The 25,718-nt window shown below is 41.7% G+C and overlaps 1 protein-coding gene across 1 annotated transcript; it reads left to right on the forward strand.

Annotated features, from left to right (window-relative positions):
• Positions 1-840: 840 nt before the first annotated feature.
• ulk1b (unc-51 like autophagy activating kinase 1) lies at positions 841-25,250 on the forward strand. Its single transcript, XM_083983509.1, has 27 exons — positions 841-1,487; positions 2,614-2,706; positions 3,206-3,247; positions 6,707-6,739; positions 8,005-8,041; positions 9,686-9,859; positions 11,501-11,574; positions 11,999-12,100; positions 12,659-12,717; positions 13,354-13,436; positions 13,764-13,814; positions 14,175-14,266; positions 14,417-14,582; positions 14,887-14,941; positions 15,135-15,221; positions 15,822-15,965; positions 16,113-16,267; positions 17,195-17,457; positions 17,609-17,814; positions 17,932-18,053; positions 18,189-18,314; positions 18,877-19,061; positions 19,686-19,870; positions 20,422-20,540; positions 20,688-20,845; positions 21,064-21,199; positions 21,889-25,250. Exons 1-27 carry the CDS (start codon positions 1,398-1,400, stop codon positions 21,942-21,944), a joined length of 3,093 nt encoding a protein of 1,030 aa, XP_083839635.1. The 5' UTR covers positions 841-1,397; the 3' UTR covers positions 21,945-25,250.
• Positions 25,251-25,718: the final 468 nt, after the last annotated feature.

Genomic DNA, 25,718 nt, shown 5'->3' on the forward strand with positions numbered 1-25,718 from the left:
CCACCTCTCTCATCTCTTTCTTTCCTCAGCTGTACATTTTCAAGATGTGTTCTGATTTTTATTCATTCCAAAAAAAAAAAAAAAAGATTCAATACTATCAATCAATAATAATCCAAAACCGACAACTGGTGCATTTAGCCTACACACTACAGTTACAGCCGACTTTCACCTGGTGTTGGAAACTTGCCCTTCACAGCTCATGAGAATGATGAGAATGATGATGATAATGATTATTATGATAGTCCATCTCTCCGCCTGGTGGTGAGGTTAATAATAATAACACATTAGAGGTCGCAGAACTCTCATCAGAGGAATATGGCATCACCGGCATCACTCTCGTTGTAAAGGAAATAACTAGTTGAAAGGATGAATGGTGCATTTGGGTGCATTTATGTTTACATACAGTGACATTTGCTGTCTTAACCTTGGTCAAAACACACACTCACATACACACATAAAATAGAAGGTAAAATGTGGTAATAAAGTGCTATAATTTCTGTTTGTTTACTAAGTAGTCCAAGAATTATTAGATTGTAATTGTTACAGAAAGTCGTGATAAAATGAAGTAGCCTACTACCATAATTCTGTCAGATTAATGATTTCATTTCATTTTTTATTAATAGGCTATGTATTTATCATGATTTTATCTTAATCTCTAAAATAGTTTAGAGTCTAGTTCAGCCCATAATAGATCCATGGTTCAGCCAAAACAAGCATGAAGCACTTTCATCGTGTGACAGGAGGCCGCTGAGGATCCTGGTCCGCTGACGTCAAATCTACATCTGTAATTGCTCTGCGCATGCGCATGCTACACTGGCTAGTCTGCCTTGTTTGGGACCATCGATGCCGAGACTTTTTTTGTGGCGATTCAGCTGCTAAGCACGGGCGATAACGGTGGATATTCGTGCTCTTCCCGTTCAGCATCCGTTGTTACTGTCGTTTAAACTCGCAGCCTGCGCTGGTTTCGCCGCGCTGACGCTTCAGACGACACAAACGAGCTCCTGTTGTATATAAACAAAACGCAGCTCGCGAGCTGTTTTCTTAAGGTGGCGCGTGAGAGTCTGCTGCAATAACAAGGGCTCGCGAGAGACTCCCGTTTTTCAAGTTAATAAAGCTAACTTGGTGTTGGCGGCGCTGTCAACAGATGGAAACGACCGCACGGTTTCGGTAGGAGTTCAACTCCATAACTTGTCCGAGCGAACATGAGAGAGGAGGACGGTGTTTTGTCAGGAAGGCAGCCCATGGCGAGTGGACGAGGGGGTGAACATCCCTGCTGCTGCTGCTGCTGCTGCTGCTTCACGGAGGAGAAAGGAGCACTTGCTAACAAGAAGGCTGACCTGGGCTCCCCTGGCCACCTGTCCAGGTCTTTGTAGTATAAAACCAAACGCTGGCACAATATGGAGACGGTGGGGAAATTTGAGTTCAGTAGGAAGGACTTGATAGGACATGGCGCATTTGCTGTCGTCTTCAAAGGCAGGCATCGGGAGGTCAGTACTGTCCTCATATTTCCACTGTTACTGTTTATTTTATTTGTAGAATACATATTATTGCAAACACAGAAGAAATAAATGATTGTTTGAATTGTTTGGTTGCGCTGTTTGGCGTGTGTCGCTCTTTATGATCCATCTGGTGTATTTGTTTTCATCGTACGGCCTTAAGAGGCCTGGGAGCTCATACAGGATGTTCCTTAAAATAACAGCCAGTTCACGGATAATATGCTGAAATACATAGTTTATATCCTCTCTGAATGCATGGCTGCCCCTTTCTTAGATTTATTACTTTTTTACTAACAGGCTGACAAACAGATGATGCCCATCTATGGTCCTGGCAAATGTAAATATAGGCCATCAGACATGTTTATGTTCCCATTAGCAACCTCCATACTGAGGCCACCATAAAACATGTTGGTACATGTCATTCACTTTTAATGAAAGAGTATCAATTCTAACATCTTTAAAGTGAGTGGTTGGCACATCAGACATATCATGTATCACATCTTCCAAGTCAAATTAGGCAACAAGAGGAAATGTAGGCCTAATACAGCATCTTTGTGGCCCCATTAGTAAATTGGGATACAGATGGATGTTGTCCACAATAACACAATGGTAATAGCATTAAACAACACATACTGCAATGCAAAAGCTTTATAATACATGACATTAAAATATACTTAAGATATCCACTGATAAGGGCATTGCATTAGGTTATAGGTAATGTAGCCTATAGTTTAAGTATGGGCTGCTCTGCAGACCTGCCTCATACTCTGGAGCTCCTGGCTGATTACAGTCCCATTAGGTGATAAGTAATCAGTACAGAATTCCTCTAGGAAACCCCTTGTAACCAACAGCATAAAAGAGAGAGTCCTATAGACACCTATCAGCAAATACATGCTTTAGTAGGACACAAACATATCCTAGTGCTATAAATATGCTGTAGGATCCATTATAAACCGACAAGCAGAGACACGCCAAAAAGATGTTGTACATACTGGCATTTGTAACTACAAGCACATAAGATGATTCTCTCTCAGGCAAGGACACAGAGTGACACATACTTTGAATAGTATTTTTTCCATCCAACAAAAGTGATTTTGTATTTAACTTGTCCTTCTAGAAACATGACTGGGAGGTGGCAGTAAAATGCATAAATAAGAAGAACCTGGCCAAATCCCAAACACTGTTGGGGAAGGAGATTAAAATACTCAAGGTAAGTCGCTACTTCTGAGAAATTGATATTTTATACAGAGTTCCCTGGTTTACTGTTATTATGTTACTATATTTACATTAAAATATCATTAATCCGAACACACAACACTGAACTGAGCGCAGCTTCCAGGACAAATAAGGAATACTATACACTTGATGACTAATGTGTCCCCTATCAAATGTGTCACCTTGACATTTCAAACTGTTAAGACGTGTTTTATTATATCATTTGGCTGGTGGTGTAGTAAAACCATATTTTGTTGTATTGAATGGTTGAGTATGGTGCTGGAGAGGTGGCAGATGCGAGAGAGGAACACGAGGAGTGATAATCGTCATCATCTCCCACATTGAGATGACATTGTGAAAGGAATCGTTCTTATAAACGTGGCAAAGTGACTGTACAAGTCAAATCCTTAACATGTCAAGTCTGTGTAACGTCAGAGATTCGCAGAGTGAAGGATAAAGAAAGTAAACAATGATTTTCCCTCTCGTTCATACAGGAGCTGAAGCATGAAAACATTGTTGCATTGCTGGATTTTCAGGTATGTCATACAACACATTATATGAGGTGGTTGTCGGAGCTTTTCGATTACATGCATTATCATAAGCCTTACTCTGTCCTAGCTTCGCTATCAACCCTGTACTCATAAGAGCAGATGGGTTGTTGAATGTGTCTGTTCCACATGACCCACTTCTGTCTCGCGTAGCCTGAGCCGTTTTGTTTTCCCCTACTTGTTAAATGAGGCCTTGCTACATTTGTTTGTTCTGAAAAACACTTTGTTTTCTCCACTTTGAGCACATTTTCTTCTGCTCTTCAGCATACACTAAATCCTTTTTTTCTTTTAAAGTGTAAATACTTCTGAATTTGTGTCTTTTTGAACTCATCATCATTCCCTTGTCATCATTTCCCATGTTTACATTTTGTGCGCAGTCACATGTCCTGTTCCTGCCAGTCCCAGCGTTTTAATTTGCCTGGAGTCAGGTGCTTAGGATGCACAAATACCAACACAGACAAATTCATAACACAACAACCACAACCACAGTCCCAGTAAAGCTCTTGCCTGTGTGAATCTCAGTGTGGTGACCTCTCTCAGATAGTTTAGAGGGCTCAACCTCCTGCCCCCACACACAAACACCTACCTTAACTCACCGGTTGTTTATTTTGTCTTTTTAGTCCGTTGCTGACACGACGCCATCTGGACAAAAACATCTAATGCTCAGTAATTGTAACCCTCCTCGCATATGGCAAGATGACAATAGTGCTAAACAACAAGGGTGGTTCGTGACCAGTTGGGGCATGTTGTGCTTTTGGAGAAACTTGTTTGGAACAAAGTCTTTGTTTAAGATTTAGAAAGAAGAAGAAAAAAAGGATTGCATGAGTGCAGCTCATTGTTTCTTATCATTACTAAAACATATCTGGTCTCACTCTGCTCTTAATTCTTATTCATTGCTGGACTTTTATACATTTAAAAAAAAAAAATCTTATACCAAATCTCAAGCTGTTTATAAAGTCTGGTTGAAAACATATGTTGTTAGTTCCATAACCAGACTCAGAGATTCATTTTATTGATTCCAGCTGACCTTTCATTATCCAGCCTTATCTTTATTGTCAGAAAGCTAAGACTAGCAGACAAGTCTTGACCAATGGCACACATACCCAGCTGCTCAAACACAGCAGTACAGTCACACCGTGTCCTGTTGGCAACAAATACAGATTTAATTGCTTTACGCCAGAGCTCTTCATCAGTGTCTCTAAGAAAAATATTTGCAGCTAGTTATCATGTCTTTGCCCATGCAGAGACTCCACTCCCTTATCTCTGTACCTTCTCGCTGTGGGACTTCTCTCCGGGCATCGAAGGTAGTCTGAGCTGGACTCTAAGATTACAGGGTTGTTGTCACACAGCAGTGCAGTGCAAATGTTCGAAGCAGGGGATCTTGCCATCGAGTTAAATAGTTCAGGAGGAAACAGAAACCAAACCAAACACTGGACACCAGAGAAATGCCTCTTGCTTTGCCATTCACTTTTTTATCCAGTTGTCTCATACAAAGTGACTTTAATTTACCCCTGAGAGTGGAGATTATCTCAGGCAGACACTAATGTGACAGTTAAATGGATACTTCACCCAAAATTGACAATTCACAAATTTTCTACTCACCATCATGCCAAGGAAGAGTTTGGAGAACTTTCAGAGTTATCAAAACGCAACTGATTTTCATATAATGGCGGCGGATAGCGCTCACTTTTGAATCGTCCAAAACGCACACTACAGTATGAAACATCCAAATAATTTGATCTCTGTTTTTAGCCTTGTTGTAGCGGTAGCACCCAGTGGCTCTGTTGGTGTTTGCTGTGAGATGTTTGTTTGTTGTTGTAAACCATTGGATGTATGATGTAAACACAGAAGAACATTTTACAGCAAATCTCGCGTGTGCGCACAAACAACAACGGAGCCACTGGGAGCTACTACTACAACAAGGCTAAAAACAGAGATCAAATTAATTTACTTGGGTCAGTACGGACGAGCAGTATGGAGGTATCTGGATGTTTCATAGTGTGTGTTTTGGACGATTCAAAAGTGAGCATTATCCGCCGCCATTATATGAAAATCTGTTGCCAGCCGGACCCCGTCTGGAACTCCAAAAACGTTTTGATGTTTGTTTGGCATGACGGTGAGTAGAAAATTATCGATTTTGCATGAAGTATCCCTTTAAAGCACTGGAGGATTTTAGCAATGCAACAAGTTCCTGTTTCTAAACAGCAGATAACACTGACTCAGCAGAGGTGGAAACATAATGTTTAGTTAGGAGAAACACTTTCACTCATTTTGAAACTCAAAGTGCCCGTGTAGTCATCACTGATAAAACTCCCATATGTGAATCAGGAAGTGGTTGCCACCAGAAAAAAATCACTCTTTAACTCTATATAGCTGTCGTACATGGGCTAATTTGAATCTTTGGTTGCACATCTGCTCCTCTTTCCCGGCACTGGACTTTAGTATTATATTGCAAGTCATCAGTGCAAAGACAGCCTGTGGAAACCAGATGGTTGGCTTACTGGCTGAAAGCAACTAGGCTGGCTGGTTTCTGTCCATCTTCAATAAAGCCAAAGACAACCCAACTTAAGAAAGGCCTGACTCAGCGGAACTATTGAAAAACAGCGCGATGGACTCGACAAGATACTGAGAGCAGGTCAGAGTGAGAGACGGCAGTCATCTGTTGCCTTGTGATAAGAGAGCTTCACTTTGTTTTTCCAAAACTTGGACAGGTTGTCTGACGCAGAGGATGGGAACAGAAAGTAAATAACATGACAAGTTTGCTGATCCCCCCTCTAATTTAAAATTTGAAAAATGATCCAAATGGATTTTATGTGTTTATATATTAACAGACTATTATTGTTTGCTGGGATTGTTGTGGGAGCTCATGGGTTACCCTTTTAGACAGTTAAGTACTTCTCACTGTCTCTCACTTGCTCTCTCACTGATTTACTCATTGTTTTCAAAACGCTGTTGAAAGCTGAGCCATCTGCTCCGATTCCCTGATTGTTTACGGCGCAGTATAAATGTAAAACTGTGGATTGTTTTCACATTTTTCCACTGGCATTTACTTTCAAATATTGCACTGATGGAAACATATCCAAGCTCTGCACCAGAGAACAGGCCACATAAAACAACTAGTGGTTTAAAAGGACAGGAGTCTGGGATGGATTCACTTTTACAAAATGTGTTTTACTGACCAACGCTTTTGTGGCCTTGATAGTTTTGTTCAGTAATAGCTGGATTTTTTTTGCTTTCACTCCCCCAACCCCCACTATCTTGGACCCTTCAACCCCCCATCCTTCTTTTTTATGCAACCCTTAAGGCTTTTGTGTGTTTTTTTCCAGTCTGAATTACCAGGTCAGTTTGCTTGGACATGATTGGCGAGCAATAGTGCCACCTGTTCCTTCCTTTGTCTGTCACTGACATGTGTTTGTTTATGCCCCCTCTTATCTCCTCTCCCTTTAGGAAACTGCCAGCTCGGTGTACCTGGTAATGGAGGTAAGGCTGTCTGTGATGTTTGGCTTTGTTTGCACAGCTCTGTATTGTCTCAGCTTTTGCAGGCAGCTCTGACAGGGCCCGGGCTATAATTAGCCACATCCTCAGGCATCAAGAGGGGTTAGTGTCCGTCAGTCAGCTGCTAGTCGGCTAATTTATTTGCTTTTGCTAGAGCTTGATTCATTTTCCCCATGAAGAGCCAGAAGGAAAAAATTATATTTGAGAATCTTCGGTTTGGTTTGTTTCCCTTCTTGACATTTTTTCTTGCCAGTTAAATCGCCTAAAATCATAGTTACATATTTATCATGCAAGGCACAGTTTGAATCGATTGTCAATCCAGCTTTTTTGTTGTTGTTGTTGTTGACAACAAACATAATTTCATTTGCAGTATTCTCAAACCTGGCATCAAGATATTTATTTTTGAAGATGATCCCCGTCCTGGTTAGTTCTCTAACAATAGTGGAAAGATTCAGACAATATTGTGTTAACATATTTGTCACCTAAGCGCAATATGCACACACACGCACACACACACAACTCCTACATAAATGTGAGAATTAAAAGATTCATCAACACTTTTGAGGCAATATTGACTGTCAAAGTGGTTCAAACGTCTCTATAAGCAGAGGACTGATTTACCTAGCTGGGCTCCATGCAAAGTAATAAGATTCAAATAAACAGCAAATAAACACAGAACATTAGTGAAAGTGTGACATTTACCTGGTGAATATTCTGCCTGGTTCCTGCAGTAATGATGTTACACTGTCACTGTTGCTCATTATTGTTCAGGAGAGTTTCTAAGTGATTTTAATGTCATGTAATATTCCTATTTGGATTAATGGTGGTTGCTTCTAGCAGACAATATAACAGAGACAGCTTGAAAAGAACAGCAGATCCGTTTCTCTAGCTCATCCCATGCATTATGGTCCTCACTGTTTTCTGGCTGTTTCTCTTTCTTCAAGAAGGAAGTGACTTGTGAGGCAGCCACACCTGTCGTAACACACCCGCGTCCCTCCATGGGTTCATTCATATTAATGCTTGGAATGAGAGCGGGGTTATAAATCTCTAAACACATTACTCTTTAACAAATCACTCCTCTGATCTCTCTTGCTCTTCAGTCTCGTCAGAGTCTGGATGATGTCAAACACTTGTTCACTCTCAGCCGTCGTTGTTACCTGTGTTTCCTAATGTTATGCCTTTTCCTCCCTCTCCCTCTGTTCTTGTTGCTCTCTCTACCTCCCCCTTCCTGTCTCTCTTTCTAATCACAGTACTGCAATGGGGGTGACCTTGCCGACTACTTACACTGTGAGTGCAACAATTCATCTACTAAAAGCTCCGGGTGCTTCTCAGTAGAAAAAATCGATGGAACTGATGCTGAAATGTTGATGTGTGAAATTGTTTTCCATTGACAAGGAAGTGAGAGTCCTCACTCTATAAAGAAAGATAGATGATGATGAATGTCTCTCTGTTGTCTAAAAACTAAGAATATAAGTGTTTACATGCAATCAAGGTGCACACTTAGGCTTTTGAAATATTGCTCTGTGTCAGTGTTTGTTTAGGAAGGGAACCATTTCCTTTACCCATATTTGGCAGGGGGAGGTGTGAGTCTCAGGAAGGTGTCAGCCCTCACTGTGTTCACCTTGCAATTGACTTTCAAAGCTACACATATACACCATCTTTACATTGAGGGTCTTGCTCTTTAAAAGGCAGTTTAAAGGAATTTCAAATAAAAGCTTGAATCTGAAAATTGCTAGAAACAGCCAGTAAATGCGTTTAACTCACAAAAAGTCTTGAACGATGAGGGGCAGTTAGTGAAGACATTGAGTAGTAGAAAAGGAAGAGAATTAGGTTTCATTTCTTTTCCACCGCCACAAAAGTGCACGCCCCAAAGCAACCATTCAGGTCACAACTCAAGTTTTTTAGGTTTTCTTTATGACAGCAGGAAACAGCTTTGTATACGTTTCCCTGAAGACAAAAAGACATTTGGTGATTCACTAACAGCTTCAGGACGCTCTGAGTACCTCAGGCTTATAATAGACACTGACATACAGTGTAATAAAACCACAGAGAAACTTCCCTGAAGTGTTCCTCTGTCTTTGTTCATCATATATTCAGTGTGTGAGACGCACGTGACATCATGCAGCGAGGACACCGTCCCTTTGCTCAGTTTGGAGTCCATACAAAACTGCATGAACAAAATCATCCAATCTATAATTCTGCCCAACGATCGCCACATCTCATAAATTGCAGGGCTCTGAATAGACAAGCATTTAACTCCCTCTGGAGCGGAGCCTTTGTGTGTCAGGAAGGACAGGGGGGGATGGGGGGTACGACAACAGTCACTGCCCATTCACTGACAAATTATGGCTCTACCTGCTAACTTTGTCTGCCAGCTCCTCAGACTGTAAATAGAGCTCCTATTCCAATTATAGTCATTGCTGCCCAGGTTAAAAAAAAAAAAAAAAGTTTCACAAGTGGATTTGGATTCACAACCCTCTGTGGTCAGTGAACTAAACTTTTTCCTGGCTCAAGCCAAGCCTTTTAGAAAATCTGTTGGACAGGAGGTGGAGTTTAAGATGGAAATTTAAGACCTGGGTGGGACTCTCACATAGAACCATGCTGTACCACTGTGAGGTGAGGGATGTGATTGGAGGAGGAAGAGACAAGGTGCAGAAGGTGACAGTGGGGCGATGCGAGACAGCACGGATATTTCAACAGGAGTTAAAATTAGATGAGTTGATTTTAGGGTTTGTTGGGTAATCCGCCCTAGTTAGAGTATCTAAGAAAAAAGTGTTGTTCAGTCCATAAATCTCCACTCCCCCACCTTGTGTCCTCCATCTCTACTTTCTCATGCATTACAGTGAATGAGAATGACATGGCATACCTACTTTGTAATTTTCTAATTAAGTAATTTTTCTAATTTGTGTTTATTCCGTTGTTGCTCCGCAGCCAAAGGCACGCTGAGCGAGGATACTATCCGGGTTTTCCTGCAGCAGATTGCGGGGGCCATGAGGGTCCTCCAGGCCAAAGGCATAATCCACAGGGACCTGAAACCTCAGAACATTCTGCTCTCCTACCCACCGGGACGCAAGTCGCACTCCAACAACACCTGCATCAAGATCGGTAGGTTTGATGATGTGAGAAGGTGTGAACAAGTGGTGCACGCGTGTGAATGTTGGTACATACGGTACATGTGGATGTGCGCTGCATGTGTCACAGTGGTTTTTAGTTGTGGCTTTCTTTTTAAAAAATAAGGCAGCGACAGAGTGAAAAAAGATTTGCAACAGTTTTGTTTTGTAATGACCTTTGCAGTAGACGCTGCATATGGATGAACAACAAAAACAACTTGGATGGAAAGAAAAGGTCATTGATCGTCAAGTTTGCCAACAAAGTATGCAAACAATAAGTGAACAGCGGAAAAAAATATAAGTTTAAACTGAACATCACTAGCTGAAGATTTCTAAAATGAAGCACATTTTAACGTGTGCATTGCCCTGAACCTACATTTTCTGTTGATTAATGCGAGCAAACCGTGCATGCAGAAAATTGAAAGTACAGAACAACTTAAATCTTTCAGATGTGAGACCACAGCATGTTGGTGTACATTGTGATTTAACAAGAAAGCACTCCAACCCTTTAAGAGAGTGAAAACTAATTGAATCTCATGAAGCTGCATATGGAAATCCCTATAGGTCTGTGCAGCCAATTTTTTTTTATTGCAACAGGAGCTAATAATGATTTCCCTGAGGCAACTGATTCCACTAAGATTGTGGGAGTAAATTTTAAAAGGAAATTTATTAGGTTATAGAAATAATTTTCAGAGTCTAACTCTGATGAAGCGCATCACTGAAAAAATCCTAAGAGAGAGAGAGATGTTTGTCTCATCTAATTTTGAGTTTGACCGACTCCATTCAGATGGTGTTGGTAGAACAACAAGAAATCACCATAATGAAAGCTGCTCAGCTGTTTGGAAACTCTGCTAATCCTTGAGCCTATTAATTCCTTTTCCCTCTGGAGAGAATTGGTTTCCCCAGCGGGAGTGAAGTCTGACGCTCGTGTCAGTCCCAGTCACAGCACAACGTTATAATCCTCATGACTCTGGGAAAACCTGCTCTTGAACACAATCACAAACTGTTCCCACACATGCACACATTGTACCTGCTGGTGCTGGTGCTTAAGGATATTACCTAACCTTTAGAGTTTGTCTACAAATTGAATATAATTGTGTTTGTTTCTGATGACTGTGCGACATTCATTTGTCTTTCTGAATGCGTCCATAATTCCCATAAAAATTAGCTCCACGGCTGTTGTCTTGATTTTTGTTTATTCCTAATTAAGTGCTTGTGTATTCGGCACTTACTTTACTGAAGCAATGATACTCAAGTGTGTGAGCTCCAGTGTGATGATGCTGCATTGTCATCACATGGATAGTAGTCTGTGTCTCAGCCGGTGTTATCACAGTATTACAATGTATAGTTTTGAAAACAAATAAGACGATTCAGCTGGGAACCTGTAGAAGACATAAATAACTCCTTAGGGCACTGTGGACTTTTTCTTTTCTTTTCTTTTCTTTTTTTGCTGCCATCTGCAGTTTTTCCTCAGAAAGTTGTTCTCCTCAGTTAGCGATTGTCCTCGGGATCTGCACGTTGTATGAAGATGCAGCTGCGCTCCCCTCTGGCACGGTACCATACGTTCACTCAGCCTTTCTTGCGTTTGCTCATTCATTATCCCCCACTTCCTCCCCCCCCCTTTCTCTCTCTGCAGCCGACTTTGGCTTTGCCAGGTACCTACAGAACAACATGATGGCTGCGACTCTCTGTGGGTCCCCCATGTACATGGTAAGCACATTTTGAGGTTTTTTTTTTTTACATATCAGTCGGGAAAATAATTGCAAACATAATCAAATGTTTCAGCTGGTTAATAAACCCAAGCAAATTCCGAAGACCTCTGTGTATTCAATCTTTCCAAAGGTTAATAAGAGCCAGGATGAGCAGCGAGGGTTTCTTCTTCATTTTTATTTTGAAATTAAGGCTGTTATATTGTTTCTGAGAGGGTGTCATTTTGAAAACATACTCTTTGATAATCAGCATTACAGTTGTCTTAATTTAACAATGGTTGCATACCTAATCTCTAAAACACTGTAATACAGCAAATGCGTACAGCTAATGAAACTTTTATCATCTTTATCACCTATCAATGTTAATGAAAGACTTCCAAAGAGGGGTCACACTGGAAATGATGTCTGTCTTCTCTCCCTGCCAGGCTCCTGAGGTCATTATGTCCCAGAACTATGATGCCAAGGCTGACTTGTGGAGTATAGGAACCATAGTGTTTCAGTGCCTGACTGGAAAGGCTCCTTTTCAGGTAAACATAACTACGATAATCTGCCTCACACACACACGGTATGTTTTGCCCTTAAACTGCTAAAACTGAAAATTTGCATCAGATTACCAATGCCAGAACACCGCGCCAGAACGGCTTTACTTTTGCTGTATGTGCAAGGTGTGCAGTCATTTGAAATAATAACACAGTAAAGTTTATTTAGTCAAAACCTTCCTGAATGTTTTCATCCTTGTTGAGAGACGACGCTTCAGTCTGTGATCAAACAGGCCATGTTCTCTCTCCAGATAATGTGAAAGATGAACAGGAACTTGCAGACCAGATCGTTTGTCCCGGCTGACTTGACTAATGCTGAAAACGACAGAAGATGAAGCGCATAATTTATCTTATCTAAACCGGCCCAGCAGCATTTTGAAACTTCCTGAGTCGCTTCATTCTTCGCCTCGCTGACAGTCATTTTTAAAACACGTCGTCTGGCATCTGGCGTGTGATGGCAACATACTGTACACACATAACCCACACTTACATCGCAGGCATTTACATGTTTTTAACCATTCACCTGTTACCTTTCATCATGTTTAGGCTAGCAGTCCCCAGGACCTTCGGCTGTTCTATGAAAAAAACAAGAATCTCAGCCCCAAGTAAGATGACAGCATGTTTGTTTTTTAATGTGATCAACAATTTTGTGGTAAAAAAAAAAAACAACAACTGTAAAATACTGAAAAAACCTTGATAGATTTTGCTCAGAAGAAATGAGTGCCTTTGCTGTGAAGAGCAGACTGAGCATCTGATATTTAGATCAGTCACCAAACATGTTTGTAAATCTCCCTTTGAGAGAGATGCTACCAATCACAATCATGCCAGTCAGGCTGTTTTAACAGCTGAACACCAGCTAGTGAACGACGTTGTCAGAGATGACGAGCCTCCAACAAATCACCCACACCCCACTCTTTTACAACACCATGTCTGTAATGGTTCTATGTTTCAGTTAATCACAGTTTGCCTAATGCGTTTCCAGGAACATTGACAGCCACACTAACTGGGAGATGTATTGTTTATTTGAAATATAAAAGAGAGTATAATTCATTTCATTTTGCGTAAGAAAAAAACCCAGATGGTTCTGTTTTTTTTTTTTTAAAGCAAGTGCAGCTAAACTATTGCTTTATATGTAGCAACAGGTTTATGCTGTTTTGTGCAACCTTCCCCTCGAGAACGATATATTTTTCAGCAACAAACTGATTCAGCAATTGTGTTTTTTTTTGTATTATTATTTGCAGCATCCCCAGAGAGACTTCAAGCCATTTGAGGCACCTGCTGCTAGGACTGCTGCAGCGAAACCACAAAGACCGCATGGACTTTGGTGAGTGAGCGTTACAGAAATGAATCAGCAAAAAGTTGACTACGTGATGTTCATGCACTTTTACACTGATAACTCCCACAAACAGTCTGATGTGGCATTTTGTAGATTGTTATCTAGTTACATCAGCCAGTCAACAGATATGACTAGTATTCCTGTGAATGTGGTGTTTCCGTTGAACAAAAGAAGTAACAGCCATGGAGAAGAGGACTGTTTGTCTGTGCACTGTCTGCACAAAAGGCCGTTGTATGCTGTTGCAAAAAAAATGACCAAATGAAACTCCTTTCCATGACCATCTACTAAACACATTTCTTATTGTGTTGTTTGTAGATGAGTTTTTTTGTCATCCCTTCCTGGAGGCCAGCTCGTCAATGAAAAAGAGTAAGTAAGAATAAACAATACACTTCAGTCCGACTGTGAATACCATATACACTTTATGAGCACTTGTTTATTTATCAGTCTGTGGCAAGATTTACATTGACCAAAGTTGCGGTTAGAAGAACTGCCCCCATTACTTCACTGTTTACCTGCAATGTAGCGCAGCTAGCAGGAGGAGAGCTAGGTCTGGGCTGCACATATTTTTCTCAGATTTTTTCCTATGGTTGCACTTGGGGACCTAGAGCTTTAGAGTGTTTCTTAGAAAATGACCGGAATTCTCCTTTAACAGGGTATCAAACCAAAATGCATTACGCTCATCGTTGACTTTTCTAATAGTTATGTTGTGTTTATTTTTTGCTGCAGTAACTCCAACTGTGACCATGACCTGTTTCCCAAGCTCTGCATCAGCCAGCTCTTGTAGCAGCTCCTCCACCTCTCATCTCGCCTCACCACCGGTTCGTGTTTTTTTTTAATTCCCTGCTTCTCTGTTGTTTCTCTCTCTGTACCTGAGTAATGAGGCTGTGCTTTCAGGTGCGGTCCAGGAAACCTTTTTGTGCTTCCTTTCTTTATTTATCTGCTACTTTGCGTCTCTGTGTCTCCTGCAGCAGTCTCTTGCTGAGGTTCAGCATTTGCGTGCCAAACCTCTGGCCTCTCCCACCCAGGAGGCTGCTGGTTTTCTCCTCAAGGACTCGTCTGGAGGGGGCGGCAGCAGCAAGAACTCCTCCTCCTGTGACACGGATGACTTTGTCATGGTGCCTGCTCACTTCACCAGTAAGGAAACACTTTTTTTATTTCCTGGGACCCCAACTGAAATACCCAAGGCAGCTGTGCATCATACTAATTTTAGTTCCAGTATTTTGAAAGTGTAGCCTGGCTTTAATGTGGCACTTTCAACATCTTCTCTTCTCTTCTCTTCTCTTCTCTTCTCTTCTCTTCTCTTCTCTTCTCTTCTCTTCTCTTCTCTTCTCTTCTCTTCTCTTCTCTTCCCCCCTTTTAATAGAAATAGAAATACTTGGAAATCCTCTTTTCACTGTTCCTTGATTTTGCTGTTGTTTGTATTTTTCTGGCTTTCCAGCAGTTGAGCTGGCATGTGAGAGTAAAGTGCTGCAGGACAGCCTGATGAACAGTGGGTAAGAAGCAATGATTCTCCATCACATATTACACCAATTTACTGTATGTATGTAATGTACAACAATTCATTTAAAGTAGTTACATGCACATTAATAGTGAGCCCATGTTCTATATTCCTATATTCCTATTCCTCTTCCTGTAATAAAGTGCTTATGTATTTTCTTTTCTGTTTCTTCCCTCCAATTCAATCAGCTCTCTTCTGGCTTCTGCTGGTCTGTGTAGCCAAGCCAAAACACCCCCACACTCACCTGCATATAGTGGCTCTCCAAGTCCCGTCAGGTAACAGCATGAAGCTGATTGATTGGTCGTGGTCATACATGTGGTGCTATAAAACCCAGAAGTCATGACACTGTCAGGAATGGTTAATGGCAGCATGATGAAGCCATATTGATATTACATTAAATCATAAATAATGAAAAATGACTTGTATTATAGCCTATGTGTGTGCGTAAATCATGTTAGTCCCTCTAGTTGAGTGAAATTGCATGTTGAGAGTGGCCCCAATGTTAAAGTAACATTAGATCTCAGTGTTTCATCTGCACATTTATACTATAGTATTACTATAGCACTACAGTAATAATACAATATTTAAAATTCTGGATTTTCTTTTCTAATTCTTGCTAAATTTCAGTCAAGAAAATGAAATAAAGAACTGAACATACACTTTTTTTCTCTGATAATGTTAAGTTATCCTCACAGACAGTGTAATGTTTGTACATATCAAGACAATATTGAACAGTATTGTGTGTAACACTGAGTATGAAAGTGGTAAATTTGTCTGTGTCCACACATCCACACGCACGCACATGCTAACTCTTTTCCTCTCTTGTCTAACTGTTTTCCCTTGGCACACTCTGTTCTTCTCACTGTTGCTGGCAGACCCAGCGAGTTCTCGGGAAGTAACTATGGCGGTAACTATGGAAACCATGGTCAGTCATTGCCTATTCCAGTCCCCACTCAGGTCCAGAACTACCAGCGCATGGAGCAGAACCTCCATTCGACCAAACAGGATGGCTCACCACGGTCTGTATCCACACACACACACACACACACACACACACACACACACACACACACACACACACACACACACACACACACACACACACACACATGTTGCACTGTTGCATGTATGTTAATCATTTACATTTGTTAACCTGACGTGATTAGGCTGTCGACACCGGTGCGGCGCTGCAGCAGTGGGAGCTCGTTGGGCTTTGGTCAGACCGGACCTTCGCCACACTACGTGCAGGGAGCAGTCACCACAACCACCACCCGCAGGCTCTCCCTGGGAGGGGGCCGAACTTTCCAGCTCTCGCCTCAAGGTAGCTCAGAGGCTAGACTTCACTTTGTAAAACACTTCCACTGATGCCACAGAGAGCAGACCTCCTCTACACACTGAATAGATATTTGGACAGTGTGTGTGTAGTGTGTAGTGTGTAGTGACCCGTTTTGAGCTAATTGGTTTTTTGGCTTCTTTTTTTCATGGCCTGTGAACGACCGAGTCAACTTCTGACTTCTGACCACTCATCACAGCTCATCGACATGAGTTGTGTGCACTTCAACCAGGGAGGGATTTTTCTGTCTCAGATATTAAATTTAAAGGATTTTTAGAGGCTCGAAGAGGTTAAATTATTTAGTGTTTCGCAACTTTAAATTCTTTTCCTTACTTCGCTCTCTTCCTCATCTCTTTTATCATCTGTTGACCCCTCTGATTTATCATACCAGACATGTTAGGAACCACTGGATGAAAAGGTGCATCGATCAATCCTTTAAATGTTTTATGAAGTGGAAATACTCGGCATTCTGTGGTTTGAACTCCTCATATATGAGAATTAGCTGTTTGTTTGTGTGTTTTTAGATGATTGTAAGTCGGGTTTTTGGGGCGTGTGATGAATCATTTTCACTATTTCAGTATATAAGTTTGTAGTTGGCATTTCAGTCAATCAGTCGTTGTGAAAGTTGTTGTTCAGAAAGTGAAGCAACCACTTGCCTTTCCACAGTAGTCTCTCTTGCTTCATGCTGGCAGACTTCCTTAGTTGTCTGGACATGCATGTCAGCTGTGCAGCGGGGTCATTAGACAGTGCTTGCCCATCCCTGCTATCTCTTGGTAGATTAGGTTTTTTTTTTTTTCTTGCCCTGTTTTTCTTGTCCAATCTGACATTTTCATTTTTGGTCAGATGTCACCTTCTATCTTAGAGCAGAAAGATTCTGACCTTCTCCTGTCTCACACTCTTTTTTTTTTTTCGCAGCTCCTCAGCTCACTGAGCACCGGCCGATGCCTCAGCAACAACACCCTCAGACGACAGGACTGGGCACACGGCTCCACAGCGCCCCCTGTCTGCTGGAGTGCGTCAGTGGCGGCGGCAGGCAGAAGATCAGGAAGCAGCACTCTGACCCTGTTGTCGCCCCCGCGTCAGGCCTGATGACTCTCCGCCCCCTACACTCTTCCCCCAGACTGAGTGAACTGATGCAGCGCAGCCCCCTCCCCACCATCCTGGGCTCACCTTCCAGGGTTAGTTCTGTATGTGTGAGAGAGAGAGAGAGAGAGAGGGAGAGCAATGTGTGTGTGATTCTCCTGAGATAATCAGCACAAGAAAAGGCAACCAAGTAGTTTGAACTAACCTCTTGTACCTCTCCTCGTTTTCTCTTGTCTCTCATCTCAGACCATCCCTCCATTTGAATTCCCCAAGCCTTCCAGCTCTCCAAAACTCATCGACTTCCTGACACAGCAGGGTTTGGTCATCGGCTCTCCCGGCAGCAGGACTGCCCCAACAGAGCCCAGAGAGGTGGGACAACAAGCAGTTACACAGGTCACCCAGCAGACACACTGCATCCACAGACTGAATGATGACACCAAGAGCTTTGGAAGGTTAGATTATTGTTTTGCTGCTGCTGTTTTTTTTTTGTCTGTCGTTTTCAAACTGCTGGCGTTGCACATGCAGCAGAAATTGTTCACTTACAGATACGCTGGTTTCCTCGTCCACAGGTCTCAGAGCGCCGGTCGTCTGTCTGACATGCTGCTGATGGCTGCGTTTGGACCAAGTGGACCTGTGGGCGAAAGAGGCAGCACAGAGAACCTGACCTCTGAAAAAGCCATAGAAATAACAGGTAGGCATGTCTGTTGATTGGAAAGTTGGAAAGGCTCAGTCTGACTGCCCCACTTCAGAATTACATAAATTAAAGGGTAGATAATAGTCAATAATAAACAAACCTTTCTAATCATTGCCCCTCCATGTCATCTAGTGCCCCCCAGTGGTGGGGTCAGTCTTGCACCTGGATCCAGCAGCCCAGCACAGGTGGTTTTCACTGTGGGCTCTCCTCCCAGTGGCAGCACCCCACCTCAAACCTCCAGACAGAGGAAATACTCAGGTAGCAGCACACGCACATCCCTACTCTGCCAAGTCCAAGTTATTTGACTCTACATCCTCTCTGCAGCGAGTGGGAATCAAATTCCACTTGTGCAGCAGCATTAGTGTTAACGCTGTGCACACTATACAACACGGAGCAGTGCGACGCTGCTATTTTCATTTTCCACAATATGGAAACTTAATTAAATGTGATGGAGGAAAGCACAAAAGATTGATTTTCAACTGGCCAAGATTTAAATGAAGCCAAACTGTGGAAAGATTTAGCTACATTTATAGAGTAATAACCCGAATAGCTGCTTTTCCTAACAGTCTCTTTTTCAGTAAGTGACCCACTTAAAGTTTTCATGAAAATAAAAATTCATGTTCATGTTCATTCAGATGCATGGACTCCTGAAACATCAGGCAGTATACCTATTGTCCACATACTTATATCATTTGTTTATTTATAGTTGTTCTCATTGATTTTGCTGTTTCGTGCACAGCAGTGAAAATCCATGGCGTTTGATGAGAACTGTGTTTTATGCCTTACATTTCTGCCTTCTCTCTTTTTCAAACTCCTGCAGGCTCGTTCACTTCAGTCAGCCCCGCAGGCTCCTTCACCAGCCGGCACCCCCAGACAGGCACCTATCTAGATGGCTTTGAGGCTCCTTCCAGTCCTCGTTACAGTTTCACTGATCCTATCACAGCCAACATGGGAGGCCACGTAACCTTTGAGGCTCCTGAGCTGCCTGAGGAGACTCTGATGGAGGTGAGAAGCAGGGTTCCCACACAACTCTGGAAAATGGTGACAAAGAAGCCTTCATTTTTGTTGCGTGTATCAATCACCCCCCAAAAATTCTGTTGAACATTCCTCTAGTGATTGTTCACTTAGAAGAGAAAAGAAGAGAACACAGTGTAGTTTATGGCCCTTTTCCACTACACAGTTACAGCTCTTTCCATTACAGCTGAGTTCTTCATAGTTCCTCCTCAGTGTGGGCGAGGTCGTCATATCACTGCGGCTACGGCCACGTCATCTCGCTCTCTTTTTTCGATCCTCTCGTCAACTCCGAACACACTCATCTGCACCTCGATTACGGACAACAGCGTGGTTTTCCACACAACAGTCATTTAACTTGCATGAAATAATAACAACAGTCTCGGTACAGATCAGTGGTCGCTGCTGCCGGTGTGTTTTTAAAATTAGCGGGGTTGATTCCAATTTGTATTTGTAGCTCAAGTTATTGTGGGAAAAAGAAAAGCCTAAGGAGGAATCCATAAGTGGAATATTGAAATGCACCAAACGGCCTGTCTCCTGTTGTAGCCTGTGCAGACTGAATGCAAAACCAGGTTCTGATGTCCTCTGTCTTTCCTCCTGTGTCTTTTCCGAGTGCAGCAGGAGCATACAGACATTGTGCAAAGCCTGCGTTTCACGTTGGATTTTGCACGTTGTTTGATGGAAGTGGCCGGGGCCCGCGGTGCAGCGGTGGCGGGGCAGCGGGCGGACGCTTCCCATCCCTCGCTCCTTCAGCAGCCGAGCCTGGTAGCAGATCAGATAAGCTCACTGAGCCGAGAGTGGAGGTAAGTCCATATCAAGTGCGGCCGTGAGTCTCTGTTGATAGCAATGATACTGTTTATCTAGTTTGGATGGGAAATTATTTCAAGGTGGATCGTCTGGATTTGCATCATGTAAAACAGCCTTTGGGACAAAACTGTTTTGTAATTGAGCAAATTAGCAAAAAGATCCATCAAGTGAGATCTCCAGCAGGCACTAAGCGGATTTGTAGTGCCTACTCCTGAGTATTGACTGAAATGTGTTGAAATTAATTTTGCCTCCAGGAGTGTTTGAATGCAGTTTCTTTTCACCAGAACAAACATAAAACACTGATGGAGATGCTGTCAGCGGAGGCTCCTCTGTATTGATTACAGGGTTGTAGAGTTTGAATGTAAAAGATGAGGATGGGATTTCTTGGAGCATTAGATCAGATCAAAGCTTGTCTTCAGGCCAGTCGATCATCCCAAAAATCTTGTTTTGTTTGTTTTTTTGATGTTGTTGCCATACAAATCTATCATGCGGGATGTTTTGATAACTCGTCTTGTTTGTGTTTGTGTGCATGAAATTGCGCCCTCAGTCATGCAGAGCAGCTGGTTCTCTACCTAAAGACTGCAGAACTCCTATCCACTGCCTTACACACAGCCATGGAGCGAGTCAAACAAGGCAAACTCTACCCATCTGCTACGGTCAAACAAGGTATGACACATTTCGTCTTGTTGAAGAGTCTTTTCTTGTTAAAAGTGTTGAACATTTGTCCATTAAATGAAATGAAAAGCACTTTGTGATCCAAGGTTCTTGGCAGCATGTTAACTTGAAATGGCCAAACTGTCTGTCCACACACAGTGGTGAGGAAGCTGAACGAGCTGTACAAAACCAGCGTGGAATTCTGTCGCTCGCTCAGCACTCGTCTGGAGAGCTTTTTTTCCAGGAAGCACCGTCTCATGGACCAAATCACTTCCATCACGGCAGAGCGGCTTCTGTTCAGCCACACTGTGCAGATGGTAAGCCTGGAGGAAAATCAGACAGTTGGAATCATTCAAATACTCTCTCTGTGGTCATCCAGCTAATCATTATCCCCAACGTTTGGTGAGAATGTTCTCTCTGATCGCTCAGCCAATAGTGGCACACAAAGCAAGGGGAAATGAAAGTTGCTGAATTAGACTCCAGCCTGAATGATAAACGTATCAAACATAAATTGACGATCCTGATGTCCTCTCAGGTTCAGGCTGCTGCGCTGGATGAGATGTTCCACCAGGGGGAAGCATCAGTCAAGCGCTACTATAAAGCCCTGCTGCTGATGGAGGGCTTGTCTCTGCTGCTCACTGAACAGGACGACATCCTCAGTGTTAGCAAGTGTAAGTTTGTCTGTCAACTCAACTCACACGAAAATGGGAATGTATCCACTCTGCACCGAGTACCCAGCATGCCGCATTCTTGCAGCTGAAAGCCATTGTGTTATATATACTTTTACATTCCGTAATTCAACACATTTTGTTGATTTAAAGCTGGGGTAGGAAAGATTTGTTTTAAAAACAAAATATTACCTTTTTTAAGAAAATTGTGTTTTCCCATTCAGCTAGTAAGGAAAGGTCTTTGTGTTTGTAGTGATCACATTGTTTCTCTATCTATGTCTCTGTATGCAGCAGCCTGAAAAGCCTACAGCTCCCGGTATCTTTGAACAATCAAATCTATTTTGGTCTGGAGGTTGCTGATTGGTTGAGGGACTGGCCCTTGTCTGATGGGAGGACCTACTCTGTCCTCCCGATTTGTTAGGACAGAGAAAGGCCGGCCCTTCAACCAATCAGGAACCCCCAGACCAGAATAGATTTGATTGGTCAAAGATACCGGGAGCTGTAGACTTGCTTTCAAAACAAATCCTGCCTACCCCAGCTTTAATAATGTGAGAATGAATTATTCGCCTCATCATTTATGCCAGTTTATCACAGGGCTTTTGCACAAAAACACATCCAAACCTGACTTGTTCTGTTGAACCACACTCTGACCATTTTCTCTGTTTTGTTTTGCTTTCTCTCTGTGCCTGCAGGTAAAGAGTGCATTGAGCGCCGCCTCACAGCTTTGCAGTCAGGACTCTGTGTTTGAGAGCCACACGCTGCTTCATGGGGTGTGGATATGATGTCAGTCATTTGCACCGCGCACATTATCAGCGAACCAAATCTCCACCCGCATTACATGGTTTTTCTCAGTTAGAGTTGCTTTCTACGTTTCCCTAGTAAACCACAACTTTTCACTATTACTGAACAGTGTGCGTGCTCTTCGAATGGCTTGCTGTTCATGTCAACTTTTGGGCGGTGATAGTGACCTCCCCAACACTAAACTCGGACCAGTGTTGGACATGAAGCACTTGCACTGTAAAAGAATATCTGCGCTCTTGTCTATGCGAGAGGACTGAAAAATGTTTTGGTTTTGTTTTTTTGCTAAGAAGATGATTTCCCTCTCTAGGCCTAACACATGCTGGAGCAACTATTGCCAAGTAGACACACACACACACACAGTACTATATTAGATATAAGCGCATTGCATTCTAAGATGGACAAATGCTACAAATTTGCAGTAGGCAAATCTATAGACAAATGTTATCTTTTACCAAGATCAGAAGCTGGAAAGAAAGTATCTGCTGTACACCTACACAGGGACGTCTGCTGATGAAGACCGGGAATGGCCAAGTATCATTCTCACCAAGTGTGTTTCTCTTATACAATCTGTTTGCTTTGCTGGGTTTACGTTGTCTGGTTTTTACCTTTATCGTTACGTGCTTTGCTGAAGGGAAGTATGTATAGCATTGTTACATTTGTTGGGCCGGAAGCGCATAGAAGCACTATTACACAACTGTTGCCAAAATGACTTTTTTATGTACCGATAGTTTTTTTGTTTAGTGTTATGTTTTATCTTTGATTCACTGTGGGTATCTATGCGGGTTTGGAAAGCAAAATCCCTGTGTTTGACACTTTATTGATTCTATACTTGCTTATTTTCAAAGACCAAGTCCCTTCAGTGAGACAGTACTCACATTCATGCAGCCATGGTATAAAGGTGTATACTAGTATGAACACGGAACATTGTTGTTCTGCCTTTTAAGCTGGAAGTGGAGGTAGCTGAAATTGTGAGGGGTGTTAATGAGGAAAATATAGCTGGATCTCTCTTTCCGCCGGGGTACTGACCTAGTAAGAATTAATTTTCTTTTAAGTAGTAGCGGGTATTAGGAGCAACAAGTATAAAATGGGTCCAGAGGACACTTGCTACACCACTGCTACATTGCAAAATACATTAAGTTTCCGAGGGACTGAAACTTGTCCGTTAGCATCCCTGATCACAATCACCTTCAAGATGCTGCAATAACCTGGGATGTATTCTTCAGGTGCACAGAAGCTTAGGTGCTGCTGTCGCTGGTAATCTCACAGCAAAGATTCCATATTCTGTGTTTTTATGTTTTACCTATCGATGATGGTGGAGTCTAGCAAGTATAATCAGATTTGAATGTAGTGCTGACAGGAGTGAAACACCATAAATGTTAGTCATTAACATTTAGACTGGTCCCTGGGCTAATGTCTGAATGCCTTTGCACTGTTGAAGTACTGTAAAGAAAGATCTTGAGTGGAACATGCAAAATATGTTTAGTTTTTGTGGATACCCAGACAGATCTTCTTATTTCTCCTTCTATAATTTTAGCACAGTTTTAGTTTAGTGATATAGTTACTGTCTAAAGGTGAATGCTTGATGTGTGAATGTTGACAAAGAGATGGTATAAGCTATGAAACCTTAGAAAGATTTCTTTAGGGAAAAAAGCAAAAAAGAAAAACTTGCTTTACACTGAAAAAAAACAAAAAAAAACTTTTTGACTGTGTTGTGTTTTACTTCAGTGTAGTCAGTGGGTGATGATTGTGTTTGATTTTGAAAAAGTGGTGTGCTTTTTTGGAGTGCTAGTTGAAAATGTGTATTTTATATAAACTATTTGTCCATCTTTGATACTGCCCTTGGCCACACATCCCAACAGGATCCCTTAACTCCTTTAAATCCAATGGGAAGGGTCAACTTTTACATAGGTTGCTTTCAAAGTAAAGTTTATGTGCATGCATTGCATGCATGTGTTTGTGGTGGTTTGAGATATGAACATTGGAACTTTGGATTTCTTTGGTACAGAAGCAATAACATTGCTATGTAACAAGATTTGAATGATTTGCTTTAGACTCCAGCGGACTGTGTAGATGTGGTTGACTCTGGATAGGATCCCACTTTTACATTTGAAACTGAATCCACTGAAAATGAAGGGTTCCTTTTGTGTGACCCACTATCAGGCCCCCAGGACTACTTTACTTTCCTTGTGCTGTGTTTCCCTTAGTCTTTTTTTTTGTTTTAAGTTAATTAAGATGGTGAAAAAGTTCATGTTTTGGAATAATTGCGCTGATGTGTGGTCAAGGCTGAGGATTGTTTACGGTGAGAACATAGCCAGTATGGTAGCTCTGTCAGCAGAACAGAATGGAAGAAATGTTTTAGTGAAGATTTCTTTAAATATACATGATGTGTATTTGATTTGTGGCCTTTTGTCTCTCGTCAGAGAACTTTGAAGTGTTCTTTGACATTACTCCACCGAGAACATTCTGTTTATAATGTTTGTTTCAGTGTACATTCCTAATATTGGCTTATCCTCAGACTCTGTCTCTACACAAGCTGTCTTGTCAGTATAAAGTGGCAATCTCAAAAGTTGATACAGGTAGCAGAAATTGATGATCTCTTTTTTTTCCCTTTTTTTTTTGTAAATCCGATGCATGTGTCACTTTTTATTGTTCCCTACAATCATTGCGATCGGCCATGCTAATGATGATTATCTTGGGTAGGGGTCAAAAGCACCAAACAGCTGGTTGTTGTGGGAAGTCGAGAGGTTGTACCCTATGACAAGCACCTATCCACTCTGCTGAAGTGTCCTTGAGCAAGATACTAACTCCATACCAGCTCTAGTGTTGCTGTTCAAAGTATCACATAGAAAATAAAGGAATTGTAACCACCATGAAGATTTAGCCATTGCTATGTGCACTCCCACAGTAGATCTGTCATTGATTTGGATTACTCTTATTGTATGTTTGCCAAGAACATACCTGAATGTTTTCATTTTGCGTTTTCACTTTACTAATTCTGTATTACCTGTAAATATTGTAAATTAAGTTATTGTTGTTATTGTATATATGACGCTGCAGGCATGGAACGAACAGAACCACCTATACGGCACCTATACATTTCCAAAGAATAGGCCTTCTGCTGATCTTCCATATTGTCTCTTGTCACAAAAGCATTTTCAATGTTGTCATATCTATGACGGACACACTATCTCAGCGTCCCTGTGTGTGATATAACCTTTACTGTTTGAGAGTTGCAACATGAATAAAGTGAAAGGACAGCTAATTTGTCTTAAAAACCAGTGAGTTTCTTTCAATTTACTAAATCAAAAACCACAGGATTATCATCTTAAATTTTATATGAACTAACTAGCCTACTAAAAAAGTAGGCTAGAATTTCTTCCCTGTAGTCTCCTTAGCGTTGGGATACTTATCAGGAAAGTTTGGAAAATATCTTCCTACTTAACTGCCATTTAAACTGCATATCAAGGATTTACATAAAAACTGCATGAAGGTATGTTCAAGACCATTCATTACAAGCCACCGATACATTCAAATATATTGTTGTTTTTTTGTATGTTTCCTTAGATTCCAACAAACCACTCATATCAGTTCTGTTCACTAACAGTGCCTTTTGAAAATGTGCTGTTGTATTTTTAAGTGTGAAAACGTTACATTATAAACATTATCTAAAACAAAGATACTCTATGCCAGAGCCAGTCTATTGAGATTCTCTGTGCTAAAA

This window comes from Trachurus trachurus (assembly GCF_905171665.1).
Source record: "Trachurus trachurus genome assembly, chromosome: 12".
In the NCBI taxonomy this organism is placed as follows: domain Eukaryota; kingdom Metazoa; phylum Chordata; class Actinopteri; order Carangiformes; family Carangidae; genus Trachurus; species Trachurus trachurus.